This window comes from Ranitomeya imitator, chromosome 6, assembly GCF_032444005.1.
Source record: "Ranitomeya imitator isolate aRanImi1 chromosome 6, aRanImi1.pri, whole genome shotgun sequence".
Classification (NCBI taxonomy): domain Eukaryota; kingdom Metazoa; phylum Chordata; class Amphibia; order Anura; family Dendrobatidae; genus Ranitomeya; species Ranitomeya imitator.
In genome coordinates, this window is record NC_091287.1 from 536,302,144 (window position 1) to 536,322,882 (window position 20,739).

Sequence of the window (20,739 nt, forward strand, 5' to 3'; positions counted from 1 at the left end):
GGGACCCTGTATAGCACTAGTATTTATAGACAGCTGATGGCGGTATCATTTAGGCACTGTTTGGTCTGGTTAATTGTACATGGGGTTATACGGGGAAGCAACAGAAGGGACTGCAGAAGGCATCATTCAACCTCCATCTATCGTATATAGATATTATATAGAAAAGTGGGCAGCATGGCCCCGATGACAGCCACAGATCTCCATTGTGTTCGCTGGGAAGATTTACAGGCAATATGGATTTATTACTATTATCATTGTATTATTCCTACAGTAAGGAAGAAAGCAATAAGGACCTTAATAGCTAATTAAACCACTGCCATCTAGTTATATGTCACATATGGCTGCATGGTGATGAGATCTATTCACAAAACCACATGAGCAATTAATAATGTGTTTTTCCAGGAACGAAGGCGGCAGTTTCCAAGGCTTTGTTAAAGGGCTGTACAATCTACATGGCCGCGTTTCCAAAGTGTGTAATTTTCCACATAGCTGCCCCTTCTGCCTCACGCACTGGTGCATCGGGTGACAGTAACATGTTATTAGAGGCCGTGCGGTGTGTGCACATCCCTTGTGTCTCCCTGGCGGCGACGAACGCTTCATCTCTGCATTGGAGTCAGAATTATGTAGAAACCCACTCGACACGCGGTGACATCTTTATATTCATTACTGGGGTAAATGGCTCTGGTACAGAGAGCCTAGAGCGACTCAAGGCGCGCCGATGATTTGTCAGAAATCCGGTACGCGGCCCAATTATAAGGCATTTTCACCCAAGGAATAAAAATAATCATTAATGAATACCTGACTTGTCATCCTAAGATAAAATTTCCAATCAACCATTTATATCCATTTTTGGAAAAATTGGGTGACACCAACCAGTATGGCCGACGTTAGGGCCCCAAAAAGTGTCATCACGCTGCTTTCCTAGACTCCTGATTCTTGCAAATTTAGGCTAATCTCAGCCTTGTATGGGAACCATAATTGTAGTCATATCAGTTGTCGGACAGCTTTTCCAAAAAAACAGATATAATAGCTGAAAATAAATTTTAATCAACGTGTCTGAAGAGATCAATGTATGGATTGTATTTAGAAGGTACGTGATGGCGAAATGATGTGGTCATTTGCAGCTGTCCTTTAAAAGAGGAGCTCTCATTTTCAATAAATGTGTAGCTTTTTTTAAATGCTGCCGTTCTCCTGAATCCGGAGATGTTTTTCTTTTGTTCCTGCCCCTCTCCGTTCCTGAGATACGGCCTCCCCCTAATTGCATATAAATCTTGTCTTTGAAGCCAACTGGGAGTGGTGAATAAGAAGTCGCCCACAGAGAACAGTTAATGACTACGCCCACTTGCCAAAAAACCCAAAATATTTGGATAGATTTACATACTTGACATTTATAGCAAGTTACACATCCTCTATACTGGAAAGAAAGAAGCAAGCGGCTGCTTCCCAACTCTGGGAGTTTCCTACTGTGCTAGAGGCAGAGAGGGCTGCCTTTTTCAGTGTCCCTGTGTGCATGACGGGCTGTCTACAACAGACTGTGGATGGTGAGAGTGTAAATTGTTACCTCGGGATAAAAGCAAATGTCGGTGACGGAGGCCGATGAGTTGAAGGTCTGATTCTTTGAGGTAATCGATTTGTCGAAATCACACCAGAGCTGAAAAGAGACAAGTCAGAAAAAAACAGGCATAAACCACAGAGAAAATGAAGATAAATACAAAAAAATTAGTAACAACTCTCCCCCACAAAATTCTCTTTCATGACCCCTAGAGTCCAAACTGGGAGAGATGGTGGAGAATGCTGACACACGGACAGTGCCCCTCCCACTTCCGGTGATGCAGACACCTGGACAATGCCCCTCCCACTTCCGGTGATGCAGACACCTGGACAATGCCCCTCCCACTTCTGGTGATGCTGACACATGGACAATGCCCCTCCCACTTCCGGTGATGCAGACACCTGGACAATGCCCCTCCCACTTCTGGTGATGCTGACACATGGACAATGCCTCTCCCACTTCCGGTGAGGCGGACACATGGACAATGCCCCTCCCACTTCCGGTGATGCAGACACCTGGACAATGCCCCTCCCACTTCTGGTGATGCTGACACATGGACAATGCCCCTCCCACTTCTGGTGATGCTGACACCTGGACAATTCCCCTCCCACTTCTGGTGATGCTGACACATGGACAATGCCTCTCCCACTTCCAGTGAGGCGGACACATGGACAATGCCCCTCCCACTTCCGGTGATGCTGACACATGGACAATGCCTCTCGCACTTCCGGTGAGGCGGACACATGGACAATGCCCCTCCCACTTCCGACGATGCTGACACCCAGACAATGCTACTCCCACTTCCGGTGATGCCGACACCTGGACAATGCCCCTCCAACTTCCGGTGACATCATTTACGCCTTGAGTTTGATGATGTCACATTCAGCAAACAGTAGCGCAGAGAGGGGTAGGAGAGAGGAGGAGCGGAATCCATTACCCAGTGCGCTTGGCACGAAAAGTAGCAAGCTGTGCTAACCCATCGACTAGGGAACAGTCACCTAAATGGTTTTTTCATGGGTCCAATATTCTTAAATTAGTACTCATAACCTATATGGTATAATGACTCTACTGTAGCCCCTTCCCTCAATCCCCGCGACAAAGAATGGTGACCCCATCACAGTGTGATTTTCCAATTGTAATCCCGACACAGTCCTCCATACAGTACAATGGCCATAAAAAGTGCTCCATATAGTATAATGGACCCACAAAGAACTCCATGTAGTATACCAGGGCCCTGCTTTGTCTCCCATACAGTATAATGGCCCCACATAGTGATCCATAGAGTATAATGGCTCCACATATTCTCCATAGAGTATAATGCCCCCAGATAGTGCACCATACAGCATAATGGCCCCACGTAGTGCTTCATTAAGTATAATGGCCCTAGATAATGCTCCATACAGTAAAATGTGCCCCACATAGTGCTCCCTACAGTATAATGGCCCCACATAGTGATCCATAGAGTATAATGGCCCCAGATAGTGCTTCATACAGTATAATGGCCCCACATAATGCTCCATACAGTATAATGGCCCCACATAATGCTCCATACAGTATAATGGCCCCACATAGTGCTCCCTACAGTAAAATGCGCCCCACATAGTGCTCCATACAGTATAATGGCCCCACATAGTGCTCCATACAGTATAATGGCCCAACATAATGCTCCATACAGTATAATGGCCCCACGTAATGCTCCATACAGTATAATAGCCATACATAGTGATCCATACAGTATAATAGCCCCACATAGTGCTCCATACAGTATAATGGCCCAACATAATGCTCCATACAGTATAATGGCCCCACATAATGCTCCATACAGTATAATAGCCCCACATAGTGATCCATACAGTATAATAGCCCCACATAGTGCTCCATACAGTAAAACATGCCCCAGATAGTGCTCCGTACAGTATAATGGCCACGCACAATGCTCCAAACAGTATAATAGGTCCTAAATTAAAAAAAAAAAAATATTTACCTCTGCTCATTTCCCTACTGCTCCGGTCTTTCATGGTGTCTTCAAATAGTTTGCACACTGCATTACAGCGGGCACGTTGTAATGATGTCATCAAGTCCACTGCGCAGAGATGTCAGATGCAGATGGGGAATGATGGCAGAGCGCTCCCTCCTCCATTATTGCTTTCAACTGGGTCGGCATCCAGGATGCCGATACAATTGAAAGTATGATGCCGGGCGGTCATGGGCCAAAGATACTTGGGTAACCCACCCGGCGTCATGGGCCAAATATACCCACCCTGTGGTCAAGAGTTTGACATATGTGCTCTAGGCGTAGAGGATGGCCCGTTGTCATAGGTCTACAAAGCTCATTATACAGATCACTGTACTGTCCCCTAATATATTTGTACACTGTAATAATATCGACCATAAAATTAAATTTTTCCAAACAGAAAAATCTAGTTTAATAATCAGCTGTCCGCATTGCATCCATTGGGAGAAGTCTTGGAGCCGGGAGTGGGAGGTACGGATTAGTGCAGAGGTTAGTCGAAAGTCGCTTGCAGAGCGTAACGAGCGGGTAGTCCGATAGACAGAAATGAGGGAGGAGATGTAAGGGGGTGCCGCACTGTGGAGAGCTTTGTGGGTGAGAACAAGTACTTTGAATTGGATTCTATAATGGGTGGGCAGCCAGTGTAATGACTGGCGAAGAGCGGACACGTCTGAGTACCGATTAGCCAGATGGATGACCCTGGCTGCTGCATTAAGGATGGACTGGAGAGGGGAACGTCGACTCTACTTCAGCTATGTTCGTCTTATACACCTGTGACCAAAAATGTACACGGTGTCTAACTATGGCTGCACTAGTGACTTGTATAGATGCAAAACTATGTTCTGGTCACAAGCACAGCCTCTTTTAATGCATTTTATTAGCCTTGGCAGCAGCTGGACTGTTCACTAAAGTGGAATTTGCCATACACCCAAGTCTTTTTCAGTGACAGTGTTACCCAGTGTTTTACTACTTAGTACATAGTTATACATGTTATTTCCTCTGTCTAAGTGCATGACCTTACATTGATCTGTATTAAACTCCAATTGCATTTCTGAGCCCAAGACTCCAGCTTATATAAACCCTTCTGTAATATTACATTATCCTCCTCTGTATTGATTACCCTGCAGAGTTTAGTGTCATCTGCAAATCTTGTAATTCTACTCTGTATGACCCCTACAAGGTCATTAAAAAATATGGTACAAAGAAGAGGACCCAATACTGACCCCTGTGTTATCCAACTGTTAACTGTGACACAATCCAAGTGTGTTCCATTAGTAACCCTCCTTTGTTTCCCATCACCGAGCCAGTCATTAACCCAGTTACACATATTTTACCTTAGTCCCATTATTCTCATTTTATGTACCAACCTTGTGTGGCATCCTAACAATTTGGTGAAATGAAAAAATCTACTCTAAGTTTCTGCAATTCTCACCTTGAAGGGGTTCAACAAGGCAAAGTAAGACAAAAATAAATAAATATATATATCCACAAACTGAAACAGAACAGCCCTTCTGTAGTCTGTCCCCTGCCCTTCCCCTGGGAAGAAAATCTCATGGAGGCGTCACATTACCACTGCAGTCAATCAACATTTGCTGATCGGCTGCAGCTTTCACATTATATCCGAACAGTTCTTTCTGTAGAGATAACATGTGAATGCAGGGCCGGTGTCAGCACCCGGCGCACCCGGGCAATTGCCGGGGCCCTGGCGAGATGGGGGGCCCATTTACGGTAGTAACAGTACATTACACACACACACTGCTGCGATCCTGGGGTACCCCCGCAGCCAGACTACATCCCTGTGCTGTGTCTGTGTGTGACAGTCAACTCCCAGCCAGCCAGGACTCGGAGGCGCCGAGGCGGAGCACATCCGTCATCCCCGCCCGGCAGCAAGCCGCACAGAGCTCCTGCGCAGCTGCAGGAATTCTCACCGTCACCGCCGTCAGGCCCGTCACCATGAATACGAGTCACTAGCAGTGAGTGAGGATGTCTTCCACTTGGGATGTGTTATACTACGTGGCTGTGTTATATACTACTTGGGCTGCCTGTGTTATATTCTACGTGGCTGTGTTATATACTACGTGGGCTGTGTGTTATATTATATAACACAGCCCACGTAGTATATAAATTATATACTACGTGGGCTGTGTGTTATATACTACTTGGGCTGTGTTATATACTACTTGGGCTGTGTTATATACTGCGTGGCTGTGCTATATACAACATGGCTGTGTGTTATACTACGTGGCTGTGATATACTATGTGGCTGTGTGATATATACTACGTGGGCTGTGCTATATACTACGTGGCTGTGTGTTATATACTAATTGGGCTGTGTTATATACTGCGTGGCTGTGCTATATACTACATGGACTGTGTGATATACTACGTGGGCTGTGTTATAAACTACGTGGGCTGTGTTATATACTACGTGGGCTGTGTTAGATGCTACATGGCTGTGCTATATACTGCGTGGGCTGTGTTATGCTACGTGGGCTGTGCAAAGCAATATACTACGTGGCTGTGTTATATGCTATGTGGCTGTGCTATATGCTACATGTCTGTGCTATATGCTACGTGGGCTGTGTTATACTACGTGGGCTATGTTATATGCTACGTGGCTGTGCTATATTTCTCTGCTGTATCTGTGCATCATGAATCGTGGTATGTGTTAAAGGGGGGCCCACTGAGACTCTGTTGCTCGGGGCCCTCAAAACCTGGAGCCGGTCCTGTGTGAACGCTACAGTTGATCAGCAACAAATGATTGGTTGCAGTGGTCACATATCCACCATCCTGTATACTAATGCCAAGAAAACTGCTGTGGACACAGCAGATGGTGCAGAGAGGAAGTTCCAATCCAGTAGATGAGTATAGTTTTTTTTACTACATTGCTCTATGCCCATTAAAGGGTTATTGCAAAACTAAGAAATTAATCTCTGTTTAGAGGATATAGGGCTAACTAGAGAACATTTATGAAACCCCATCTTGAATGGAGCGGTGGTCAGTCGGTGACCTTTGCTGCATTCACTGTCTATGAGACTGCAAGAGAAAGCAGATTACAGCACTTCACTATTTCCCAGGAGTTCCATAGGCGATGAATGGAGCACAGATCAAGCATGAAAACCACCGATCTACTCAAGACTGGTGATTTAGAGACCAGCTCTTGGGGTTCCAGAGCCCCATTCTAGGGATCGTTAGGGGTCCCAGGGGTCAGATTCCCATCAATAAGCAAGTGATCCTCTATTTTATGGAAATGGCTTAATTTCTTATTTTGGGAATAAGCTTTTAAGCTTAACTTTCATAGGAGTGGAGAACCCCTTTAATTAAATAAGGCTTGAGATATGCCCCATTAGACACAATGTCTTTGTTTCAGATTTGATAAATAATGAAAAAAGTTTACATTTTTTTCAGTAAATTAGTTAATTTGTAACTTTTAACTGATCACCCTGATGCACCCTATCAGAGCATCCCTTCACCTCCCTTCCCCAAGGTACATCCTTGATTTTACAAGCGGACTAGGGACCCTCTTGAAATGGATAATCTTGTTTTAACAAACATTGTAAGAATTTTAAAGTACAAGTTAGAATACTTCTATTCAGAGAAATATGCATCTTTCTTCACTCATGAGCCACTTCTTCTTTGCTTCCCCATCTCCTGAACTCATCATTCGCCTTTGAAAAACTGCTAAAATTCATGTTGTTAATTGAAAGAGGAACTGCAAATATCAAATTACTGCTGCATGTTGAAATCGATAGAGAGGGAAGAACATACTGTGCTTCTGATTTATCCATAAATGGATTCACAGTTACACTGCTCAGTACAGATGTATGATTTACAGCTACACTGCTCAGTACTGCTACATAACGTCCTGTATTTTGGTGCTGCTTTTAAAAGCGCTACATAGAGCCAAGAGAGCAGGGATTTCTCATGTGTGTGTGCTGTGTATGGGAGACACAATAGTAGCTTGTCTCCACCCACCAGCTCAGAGACAACTGAAAATCAGAGACAGAACTGGCAAGATGTAGTGTTTCCTCAAGTACCCACGTCACAGCTCATTCTGAAAAGCCTCCTGAAACAGGTATTAGTTAAATAAATCTACATGATTTTTCTTCTTTTGCTTCAGTGAGATATGTTATTGTCCTTAGCAAAGAACAATTTTGTATAATTTTGGATTTAATTTACATGCAACTTTTGTTTTTGTTTCTTTTTTTATTTTACTCCCAAGGCTGATATTATAATCTCACCTTCTGTTCCATCGCCCTTAAGGAATATTGTATTTTTTTCCCGGTGTTAAGCTGCAAGCTGTTGCAACAGATATTTTATGGCTGATATCCAAAAAAAGAAATTGCATTATCAGCGAGGCGGGATTTATTGTGTCGGCAGCTTTTTGTTGTGCTAACTATACTAGATAAATAAAATATTGGGCTCGGGGTCTTTTATGACATTTTTTCTTATTTTTTTTTACTGCTGTGCTAAGTACTTTTGCCTTCACGATCAATAAAGTTATTGGTTTGTGTATCAGGTCCATTACTCATTCTGCTTCGTGATGTATCCGAGGTTTACAAGTTTTTATTCATGGCACTTACTAGGTTTATACTAGAGAAGAACAAATCGATTCGAGGCGGCTGCCATTTTCCTTTATTTTAAGATAAAAAATATTTTAAAAATGGGGTTCGATTTATTATTGCATTTACGCTTTTTTGGCTTTGTTTTTGGTCTTTTTCACCTTTTTTTCCCCCATTTACACCTTTTTTTTAAATTACTGTTTTTTTCCTTCTTCCAACGTGCACCTTGGGTGAGGTTTGGTGTTTCCAGATATTTCTGTCCAATTCATCAGTTGCGACTTTTTGAAAACTGGCTATTTTACTGCGCAAATTTCCTCCAGTCCATCGTGAGACGGATTTGATGTATGGCCGAAAAGGTTTATGCAAATTTTGTGACATTTAATGGAGCGTTTGACTATTTTGCACTAAAAAGTTCCAAAAAAGTATGAAGACAAAATGAAAATGAGCGCTTTTGATTTTCCTTAAAGTTCGTGAGCTAAGGGTGCCATTTTGGAAAGATTTTGCGCAAAAAAAAATATCAAGGGATACCACAAAACGATAAAAAAAAAAACGGACATAAAAAAATGCAAATGACGAGTTAGGCTTATTATATACTCTTTCCCCAACACGTCCTGTTGCCAGGCTTTCTGCCGGCTCGCTTCCTCCATCCAGCACCAAGGCCCCTTCACTGCCCCTCACTGTCCTGAAGGTGGTCTATATTCTCTGTATTATGTTGTCAGATAATGTGCCCCCTTCACAAGCGCTAAATACCCTTTATTTTGAACATGGGCTCTTCCTTAGGATCTGGCAAGATTAATTTCAGAACTGATGGATCCATCACGATGGTAAAATAAAAAGCACGCAAAGGAATCCAATGACTACAATGGAATCCAACAGGTTCCATCCCGGAATCTCTCATGTTACCAAAGACAATAGCTACTTTTTTAGGCTTGTGTCACGCTGCTGCAATGCAGATAGGTGAAGGCTCCACTAGATGGCAGTAGAGTGGCAGCAGTGAGGCTACCACAAGAGGCAGCAGGATAGTCAAGCAAGCCGGGTCATATCCTAGACTGTAGAACAGTACCAAAGGAATAAGCAAACTCACGGTCAGAGACAAGCCAGGGGATCAGTAACGGTCAGGAGCGAATATGCCAGAAGACAAAAGACAGAAGCAGGTCAAGATACAAGCCAAGTCAAAGCCAGGGAGTCAACACACTGAAGGGATAGACGGGAATCGGGAAAACAGAGACATGGGTTCAAACAGCAAACGCAAAAGGACAAATCAGAGTAATCAGAGTCAGCTACAGCAGCCCTAGGCCAAAACTATAACTGACATCACCTGCAGGAAGCAGCAGTAATAAATAGCCAACCTGAGCCCAGACATAGGCTGGGAAAGGTTAACTCTTGACATGACCAGACTGGGAAAAAGGGAAAACAGGACACAAAACCTGGTCTGGATCATGACAGCTTGTTTTTTTTTTTTTTTTTTTACAAAATTACCAATTAAGCTCCTATGAGATGTGCAGGATTATTGGCTAAAAGCACCTGTATGGATAATGACTGTGCCAGTATATACAAATAGTTAATTTTCAGGGGGTCTCTATATGCCACAAATCCACCATCCAGAAATTAGTAATGAGAATATGTAATTATGAGAGCATATCAAAACATCCAGAAATATTGGCTTTACCGCTACCTACCTGGCATTGGCATTCTGACATTGCTAATGTTTTGTAAATTACATGTTCTAGTATAAGGATTATTGATACATTCTCTGCCCCAAAAGCACAAGCATCTCCCCCAAACACAGCAGAGGTGAAGGATTTACCACCTGCGTCTACACAGTTACACAGGGGATTAAAGCTACACGTGGAGAGGTGAGAGGTGCATAACCTTATCAAAAAGCAATATGTGGGGATTTATTTCCTTGGAAAGAACTAAAGCACAATCAGATTTCGGAGAGGAGCTTGGTCCATAACCGAATAAAACCCTCTAATATCTGTCAACTTTAAGGCAGATTCAATTTGCAAAGCGAAGCAGAGAAGAATGAAAAACACTGTAGTAATAAAGTCATGGAAGAAAGAAAAGGCTCCAAACAAAAATACTGATTATGGACAACGAGGCAAAAATGTTATATAGGACTGGACACCAGCAGAATAGTGAGTACATGCAATGTATGTACACAGTGACTGCACCAGCAGAATAGTGAGTGCAGCTCTGGGGTATAATACAGGATGTAACTAAGGTTCAGTAATGTAATGTATGTACACAGTGACTGCACCAGCAGAATAGTGAGTGCAGCTCTGGGGTATAATACAGGATGTAACTCAGGATCAGTAATGTAATGTATGTACACAGTGACTGCACCAGCAGAATAGTGAGGGCAGCTCTGGGGTATAATACAGGATGTAACTCAGGATCAGTAATGTAATGTATGTACACAGTGACGGCACCAGCAGAATAGTGAGTGCAGCTCTGGGGTATAATACAGGATGTAACTCAGGATCAGTAATGTAATGTATGTACACAGTGACTGCACCAGCAGAACAGTGAGTGCAGCTCTGGGGTATAATACAGGATGTAACTCAGGATCCGTAATGTAATGTATGTACACAGTGACTGCACCAGCAGAATAGTGAGTGCAGCTCTGGGGTATAATACAGGATGTAACTCAAGATCAGTAATGTAATGTATGCACACAGTGACTGCACCAGCAGAATAGTGAGTGCAGCTCTGGAGTATAATACAGGATGTAACTCAGGATCAGTAATGTAATGTATGTACACAGTGACTGCACCAGCAGAATAGTGAGTGCAGCTCTGGGATATAATACAGGATGTAACTCAGGATCAGTACAGGATCAGTAATGTAATGTATGTACACAGTGACGGCTCCAGCAGAATGGTGAGTGCAGCTCTGGGGTATAATACAGGATGTAACTCAGGATCAGTACAAAATCGGTAATGTAATGTATGTACGCAGTGACAGCACCAGCAGAATAGTGAGTGCAGCTCCGGGGTATAATGCAGAATGTAACTCAGGATCAGTACAGGATCAGTAATGTAATGTATGTACACAGTGACTGCACCAGCAGAATAGTGAATGCAGCTCTGGGGTATATAATACAGGATGTAACTCAGGATCGGTACAGGATCAGTAATGTAATGTATGTACACAGTGACTGCACCAGCAGAATAGTGAGTGCAGCTCTGGAGTATAATACAGGAGGTAACTCAGGATCAGTAATGTAATGTATGTACACAGCAACTGCACCAGCAGAATAGTGAGTGCAGCTCTGGAGTATAATACAGGATGTAACTCAGGATCAGTAATGTAATGTATGTACACAGTGACTGCACCAGCAGAATAGTGAGTGCAGCTCTGGAGTATAATACAGGATGTAACTCAGGATCAGTAATGCAATGTATGTACACAGTGACTGCACCAGCAGAATAGTGAGTGCAGCTCTGGGGTATAATACAGGATGTAACTCAGGATCAGTAATGTAATGTATGTACACAGTGACTGCACCAGCAGAATAGTGAGTGCAGCTCTGGAGTATAATACAGGATGTAACTAAGGATCAGTAATGTAATGTATGTACACAGTGACTGCACCAGCAGAATAGTGAGTGCAGCTCTGGAGTATAATACAGGATGTAACTCAGGATCAGTAATGCAATGTATGTACACAGTGACTGCACCAGCAGAATAGTGAGTGCAGCTCTGGGGTATAATACAGGATGTAACTCAGGATCAGTAATGTAACGTATGTACACAGCGACTGCACCAGCAGAATAGTGAGTGCAGCTCTGGAGTATAATACAGGATGTAACTCAGGATTAGTAATGTAATGTATGTACACAGTGACTGCACCAGCAGAATAGTGAGTGCAGCTCTGGAGTATAATACAGGATGTAACTAAGGATCAGTAATGTAATGTATGTACACAGTGACTGCACCATTTTGTAACTCAGCATCAGTCAGATAAGGGAACATATTAGATTATCAATCAAATTTACTAGTGAATTGCATCTAATTTCCCAAAATAATCAAAATTTGTGCTTGCAGTCAGGGAAACATTAAAACGTATGTATTTGATCTTGAGAAGTGAGGAAGATTACACATTTTAGAGACTGTGCAGCAGATCGATGAACTACAACACAAACAGGTCCCATTTCGTTTGCCTTGGCCCCTCTCTTCTCAGTGACTACCCCGGACCTAGAATTCCTCCACATCCTGAGCCGGTCTGACTCCTGAGAAATCCTCGGATGGCTGTTTTCTACTATTGCATGCACACCGCGTCCTTCGTGTTTACAGCAGCTGCCGGATTTAATTCTGAGCTGCAAATTTGTTTTCCGAGTCTGAGCAGCCAACATCTTTTGGCTTCTTTATGATAAAATGGTAAAAAAAAAAACATCCCTGAACCTATTGAAAGATAATTAAAAGTTTCATGTGAGAAAACGCGGCTCTGGTAATAAATCCTATTTTCTTTTCTTCTCTTTTTCTTGGTTGTTATCAAAGATTTATGAAGTTTTACATTAGCTCGAAAGAAAACTAAACTGAATATAAGAAGATTCACGAAAACAAATCATTCAGCCTCTTGTAAGAACATTATGTATTATTTATGTGTGTGTGGGGGGTCTGAATTATAGTTAAAGGGATTGTCCACTACTTTTCTATGGATGACCTATCTTTAGGACACCCCATTAATCTCATATCGGAGGCGGTCCAGCACCCGGTGTCCATAGTGTTTGCAGCTCCGGCGGAAGTAAAGAGTGCAAGTCGACAGGAGGTGAATGAGAGCAGAGCTACAGTATCGGGAATGACCACAGTACAGTGGACTTACTTCTGACCGCGTGGGACGTGTAAACAGCGGATCGGTGGGGGTCTAAGATGTGAGACTCCCACCTATCTGATACTGATGACCTATATCTATCTCTTTAACTTTCTACAGAATTGGTGGTCGCATGTGCTCAATACTGTGGCCTCCCCTCTAACACTCTCGCACCCCTCCAATCTATTCTAAACTCTGCTGCCCGACTAATCCACCTGTCCCCCCGCTATTCCCCGGCCTCTCCCCTCTGTCAATCCCTTCACTGGCTCCCCATTACCCAGAGACTCCACTACAAAACCCTAACCATGACGTACAAAGCCATCCACAACCTGTCTCCTCCATACATCTGTGACCTCGTCTCCCGGTACTTTCCTGCACGCAACCTCCAATCCTCACAAGATCTCCTTCTCTACTCCCCTCTTATCCTCTTATCTCCTCTTCCCACAATCGTATACAAGATTTCTCTCACGTATCACCCCAACTCTGGAACCCTCTACCACAACATATCAGACTCTCACCTATTATCGAAACCTTCAAAAAGAGCCTGAAGACCCACCTCTTCCGACAAGCCTACAACCTGCAGTAACCACCGATCAACCAAACCACTGCACGGCCAGCTCTATCCTCACCTACTGTATTCTCACCCATCCCTTGTAGATTGTGAGCGTTCGTGGGCAGAGTCCTCTCTCCTCCTCTACCAGTTATGACTCGTATTGTTCAAGATTATTGTACCTGTTTTTATTATGTATACCCCTCCTCACATGTAAAGCGCCATGAAATAAATGGCGCTATAACAATAAATAATAATAATAATAATACTGCTCCATTTACTTCTCTCTGCTCCATTCAGAGACTTTGACTCCCCATATACCTCCTATCTGGGGATCGGCAAGGTTCTCGGCAGCCATATTTACAGTGATCATAGTTGATACGTGTTGTCTTTGGGACAACCCATGGCGTACAGAAGTGGTATTCACCCCTTAAAGTAGACGACTGCCCCTGCACTACATAAATGGTACAGTAGGTTGGGGCCCTATTATGGATTTTGCATTAATCCAAAAATTTTGCCTTAAGTCTCACAGGCTGGATAAGAATAAGAGAAGACATGCCCGGAGAAATTAAGACTGTTCATACCCAACCCTACCTTCAGGTTTTCCATTTGTCCTTATCTGTGTGTTTCTCAGCCGGGGTGGCCACATTTGCATGGCTCTCGAATGCATTCAAGTCTATGGGAGTAATGGAAATGGCAGAGCTTTGGTACAGCCAAACCTTAAAAACAGGGACCCCCAATAGATCGGGGTTTCCAAGGTGGGACCCTCTCCTATCAGGTATTTATGTTATGTCCACTATAGTTGTTCTGGTAGTCAAACATCACTATACACAACGAGAACTGGATAGAGACCATCTAAACATGATCAACATGGCGTGTGCCCAAAGAGGTGATCTCCCATCACTGCACTGTGGGATAGCTGGATCCATAATTTCAGTGAGCACTAAGCTCCATGAATGGTGGCAGAATTAATTCCAATCAGTACTGATTTTCCCTTCATGTCCATTTCAAAGCCAACACGAAATTTGCCTCCATCGCCCCAAACAAGGATACAAAGGGAGGTTGTTTGGCTACGGAAGAAAAATTAGAAAGGCGTCCGATTGTACAGTGATCTAACCTTGCTTCAACAAAACTGCAGCAGGGACGTGTTTTTGTAACACAGTGGAAACAGATCCGACTGATGAAGATCCACCGCCATGAGATCGGGCATCTAGCGCCTCAGAAACGCAATGGTGGAAAGGGGATTATTATTCAGGTGCATTGTTATTAATGCTATCTGAATAAAGTACTGAAGATTTTACAAGACATCTTCATGAGCCGGACCTGATTCCCTTGGATTAGCTCAAGTGGCGCCAAGATGTTGACTTTATTATGAGCCCTGGAAAATCCTGATCATTTATTTCTAAGATGAGTTTTACATTTTAATTCCAAGTTTTTGTATTCTCCCTTACGACTGTCTGAAACTGGTGATAAGATGATATTTCCCTGAACACAACGCTCACCAATCATTAGACCGATGGTGTGTCATGGTTTGTTTGGAAGTTTTGGCTGGTACCTCAGGGGTTAAGGCTTTTTGGCCTCTCTCTGGCTATGAGAGGGCTTTAAATGGCCGCAACTGGGCTCCGGTCTTTTCAGTTATACTTCTCCCCTCGTCTGAGTAGTTTGACCCTTGTGTGCTTGTGCCTGCTCTTCGTGTGTTATCCTGTTACTGACTCGGTTCTATTCCCCGTTTTGGCTTTTGTCTACTGATTCAGTACTACTCGTTCGTTTGCCTTTTTTCTGACTTCTGCTCCATCCTGACTGCCCATTTTGCCTGACCCCATGTACTTTGTCTGCCTTCTCCAGTTTCTGACACTTGGCTTGTATTTGATTCCTCTTTTGTACCTCGCTCTTGCATCTTGCTGTCCTCTCGGTATTGACCTTGGATCTCCTGACCTACTCCAGTTCTGTCCGTGCCCGCCGTTCTCCGCTATCTTCTCCGGGAGCATTGCGGCTGGTGCCACCCCCTGTGGTCACGTGCCGCAGGTCCTGCACGTCAGCAGTTGCGCCCCGTCCCGGTAAGCTTTCTGTGTGCTGCCCAGTCTCGCTCGTCTAGGGCAGTGAGGGACATGTGTACTGAGTGAACCTTACCAGTCACGGTGTCCCTGATATGGTGACTAGGATCTGCCTTTTACACATCTGTCCTAGGTATCATGGGCTTTGCTCCATTCCCCTCGGTCCGCTGCCTCTGTTGTGCTCCACATCAGGTTTGGCAAGCAGGTTGCCCGATGTGTGACATTATCTCCCTAGGCCTTTTAAGGCCCAATAGGACACACACTTGTATCATCGCATTGTGATTCAAGACTCCAGTTTGTTATACCTCCAGTGCACACCGTGCTGACCTGCTTCTATCCCTGCTGACTTCACTTAATCCTTCCTGCTGCTCCCAATAATCCTGCGAGTTTTTCTCATCCTTGCTCCCCGCATGCCATCTTCCCAGCTGCCTCAACGCCCGGGGACTGTGTACCCACCCAGACCTGGGGCTTAGTGGGTCCACATCACAAAGTGACCCTAACACTGCCATCAATACACAATCAGCAGGTTGTCCGGAAAATCCTGAAAATGCTGACAACACAACACTAGTTCAAAGCTCTTTTCTCTACATTCATAGGATCCATAGGGGTCCCAAAAGTCAGACTCCACTAGGTCTAAGTAATACAAAGAATTAATGGGCAGAAGAGTAATGTCATGCACAATGCCCTATGGCAGTATCATAGAGACTGTGTTGTAGAAGGTGATGTCCTGTGAAACATATTTATTCCTTATGGACAGGATAGATAAAAAAAAACAATAAATACCATTGCTGAGGGCTCCAACAATTATTAGAATGATGGTCGGGAGTTACTTATTTTTCATCACTGTAAGACTGCGTGCCCAACATTTAAAGTTAGCACCATAGATGAAGCCTTGTGAATCTGTGGGGGACAGACTACTGGGATCCACACTGAACGGGCTCTGAACTGCCCCATGAGATGTGAGTGGTTACCGTACTTAGTTGCACTCGGCCATCTCAGATGTCCCATTGGGAATAGATGGAGACCACGGCGAAGACAGGCCACTGATCATCCAAGAATCAATGGAGCCCACACCTACCACCGGTGGTAGAGAGGTTTCCCGCCTGGTGTGCAGCATGAGAACTGAATATCCCAACCAAATTAGCGTAAATATGAGAGTAGGGGGTTTCTAAAGCTCAAAGGAGGTTGTCCAGTTTAGAAAACCCTTTTTTATTTACCAATTGGTAAAGAGAGGTCTGTCGAGAATCTTCAACTCTTGGCCAGAGTGATGAGCAGTTACTAGAGTTGAGCAAAAAAGTTCAATCAGATCCTGGTTTACCAGCCACCATTCCATAGCCCTGCAAACCTTTTCTCAGATGGTTCCTTTTCTGATGAGAAGGTCTGGTGAAACATCGTCGATGCAGAGTTGTCACTCATGACATCGCGGTGGGCATAGTCATCAGAAGAGGAGTTGTGGAGGCCAGCAGGTAGAAGGAGGGTCACAGGGCGGTGGCCAATAACTGTTCCAACTAGGTTCCTACAACTTGTCTTGCAATACACAGAAAACCCATTAAATTGTGCACTGTAATGCTTCATTTCTCCTGGAGGGGCACTGCAGAAAACCAGTGCCCATTTGATTGCTGCAGAAGATCCTCGTGGACGGAAACTTTGTGATCAACCTTATGTGAATGTCCAAAGCAGAAAACCTCCTTAAGAGAAAAAGTTCTTTCTGTATTACAAGGAAAACATACCAAAACTTGGGAGAGAGGAAATCTTGCAGAACCAAAAACCTGATGGGAATCGTAACACTGAGTTATCTGTTTTTTGGCTTTTTTTTCCTAATATCTAAAGGGGACTTTAAGGAAACATAAAAAAGTCTTCTGTTCTATTTTATATATCTATTTTGTCTTCACATTTTGGCCTGGAGACCACAGGGGAGGAAAGCAGAAACAAATTGCTGTGAAGCCTTGAGTTTCAAAACCTTTTATGTGTCCTCAGGGGAATTCTTCACAGAGGTAGAGAGCAAGAATCCGAGGCGGCCGGGACTCTCAAAAATGGCTTTTCTATTTTTTTGAAATTTCAATGAATTAAAGTTTTAGTTTTCAGATAGCAGACCCTAGAAATTGTTTTTTTTTTTCTTTTTTAATTTTTAAAAGCTTCCCTGGAGTTGGCCATATTGGAGACATATGCATTCTCTCTGGATTGTCTGCACTGACATGAAAGCAGGGTATGAGCGCTTTATGGCAGCGACAAAAAATGGTAGTCAACGTGACAGAGAAAAGTCTTCTGTTCACATGCAGCATTTTTAGTGCATTTTTTTCTACAGAAAAGCTGCATTTTACAGTGCCACAGCAAAAGCGATGGGATTTCAGAAATCTCATGACAGCACATGTTTTGTTTTTCAGACTGAATTTGGGAACCGCAGCATTTCTTAAATGTGCAGCATTTCTATTCTTTCTGTGTTTTTGCAGTTTTTTTTTCACCTATAGAAAGTAATGAGAAAGTACCAATAAGGCTGCTTTCACACATCAGGTTTTTTGTTTCAGGCACAATCCGGCAGTTTTTGAAAAAAACGGATCCTTTTTTTTGTTACGCCAGATCCGTTTTTTCCCAGAGAGTTGGATTGTGCCTGAAGGACATGCGTTTCATCCGTTTTGTGCAGGATCTGTCCCTTCAGGCTTTTTTGCCGGACACAAAAAACGTTCACTGCAACGTTTTTTCTGTGCGGTGAAAAAGCCTGAAGGGACGTTTCCGGCAATAAACGCATGGAACGGATGTGTGAATGAACGTTTCCGGCTACCGAATCCGTTTTTTACACATTGAGCATGCCCAGAAGCTTTGTTTTTGATTCTGGCACGGGAAAAAAATCTCTCTCTCTCCATGCACAGTAAAGAGAGCCAGATCCAGTTAAAAAACGGATCCGATGCATCAGTTTTTCACAATTTACGCCGGATCCGTTTTTTCGCAAATTTGCCGGATTTAGCCTGAAACCAAAAACTTGATGTATGAAAGCAGCCTTACACCGCAAAAATCACAGTAAAGGAACTTTGGTGAGGACAAACTATTTTAGAAAGTTGCAGAACTTTGGTGAGGACATAAACAATTTTAGTAAATTTGCAGGACTTTGGTGAGGACACACACTATTTTATAAAGTTGTAGAAATTTGGTGAGGACATAAACTATTTTATAAAGTTGTAGAAATTTGGTGAGGACACAAACTATTTTAGAAAGTTGCAGAATTTTGGTGAGGACACAAACTATTCTAGAAAGTTGCAGAACTTTGGTGAGGACACAAACTATTTTAGAAAGTTGCAGAGCTTTGGTGAGGAGTGGACACAAACTACGGTATTTTAGAAAATTGGCGAACTTTGGTGAGGACACAAACTATTTTAGAAAGTTGCAAAACTTTGATGAGGACACAAACTATTTTAGATGTTGCAGAACTTTGGTGAGGACACAAACTATTTTAGATGTTGCAGAACTTTGGTGAAGGCACAAACTATTTTAGAAAGTTGCTGAACTTTGGTGAGGACACAAACTAGTTTAGATGTTGCGGAACTTTGGTGAGGACATAACCTATTTTAGAAAGTTGAAGAACTTTGATGAGGGCACAAACTATTTTAGAAAGTTGCAGAACTTTGGTGAGGACACAAACTATTTTAAAAAGTTGCAGCACTTTGGTGAGGACACAAACTAATTTAGAAAGTTGCAGAACTTTGGTGAGGAGTGGACACAAACTACGGTATTTTAGAAAGTTGCCGAACTTTGGTGAAGACACAAACTATTTTAAAAAGTTGCCGAACTTTGGTGAGGACAAAAACTATTTTGGATGTTGCAGAACTTTGAGGACACAATCTATTTTAGATGTTGCAGAACTTTGATGAGGACACAAACTATTTTAGATGTTTCAGAACTTTGGTGAGGGCACAAACTATTTTAGAAAGTTGCCAAACTTTGGTGAGGACACAAACTATTTTAGATGTTGCAGAACTTTGGTGAGGAGTGGACACAAACTACGGTATTTTAGAAAGTTGCCGAACTTTGGTGAGGACACCAACTATTTTAGAAAGTTGCCGAACTTTGGTGAGGACACAAACTATTTTAGATGTTGCTGAACTTTGGTGAGGAGTGGACACAAACTACGGTATTTTAGAAAGTTGCCGAACTTTGGTGAGGACACCAACTATTTTAGAAAGTTGCCAAACTTTGGTGAGGACACAAACTATTTTAGATGTTGCAGAACTTTGGTGAGGAGTGGACACAAACTACGGTATTTTAGAAAGTTGCCGAACTTTGGTGAGGACACCAACTATTTTAGAAAGTTGCCGAACTTTGGTGAGGACACAAACTATTTTAGATGTTGCTGAACTTTGGTGAGGACACAAACTATTTTAGATGTTGCAGAACTTTGGTAAGGACACAAACTAATTTAGATGTTGCAGAACTTTGGTGAGGAGTGGGCACAAACTACGGTATTTTAGAAAGTTACCGAACTTTGGTGAGGACACAAACTATTTTAGATGTTGCTGAACTTTGGTGAGGACACAAACTATTTTAGATGTTGCAGAACTTTGATAAGGACACAAACTAATTTAGAAAGTTGCAGAACTTTGGTGAGGACACAAACTATTTTAAAAAGATGCAGAACTTTGGTGCGGACACAAACTATTTTAGAAAGTTACAGAACTTTGGTGAGGACATAAACAATTTTAGAAAGTTGCAAAACTTTGGTGAGGACATAAACTATTTTAGAAAGTTTGCAGAACTTTGGTGAGGACACAAATTATTTTAGAAAGTTGCAGAACTTTTGTGAGGACACAAACTATTTTAGAAAACTGCAGAGCTTTGGTGAGGACACAAACTATTTTAGAAAGCTGCAGAACTTTGGTGAGGACACAAACTATTTTAGAAAGTTGCAGAGCTTTCCATTTATCCAGGAAAGCTTACATTACATAAAATCTGTAAGAAGCCACATCAGTAGTACATGGCAGCTGGACCAAACTATCTACTGCCCGTTGGCATCCTCTTCTGATTATTACGCACCCACAATGTCATGTAGGAAGTTCGCAGTGTACTGGTACCGTTTGGAGTGGTGACGTGGCCGCTGGACCACGGCTGAGAATCGTTCTGCTGAGCTCTATTGAAAACCCCTCTAAAGAGGCACATAAGTATGCATCAGACCTGAGTACACAAAACGGTATCAGATATTCATTGCA

At 43.0% G+C, this 20,739-nt stretch overlaps 1 protein-coding gene across 2 annotated transcripts in view; it reads right to left on the reverse strand.

The window, feature by feature from the left end:
* The window catches only part of ADCY8 (adenylate cyclase 8), a 376,530-nt gene that overhangs the window by 49,987 nt on the left and 305,804 nt on the right, over positions 1–20,739 (reverse strand). For both annotated transcript variants that reach the window (XM_069731929.1, XM_069731928.1), the window contains one exon: positions 1,562–1,651. In XM_069731929.1, the coding sequence (XP_069588030.1) occupies positions 1,562–1,651 (90 nt within the window). The remainder of the gene's footprint in view (positions 1–1,561; positions 1,652–20,739) is intronic.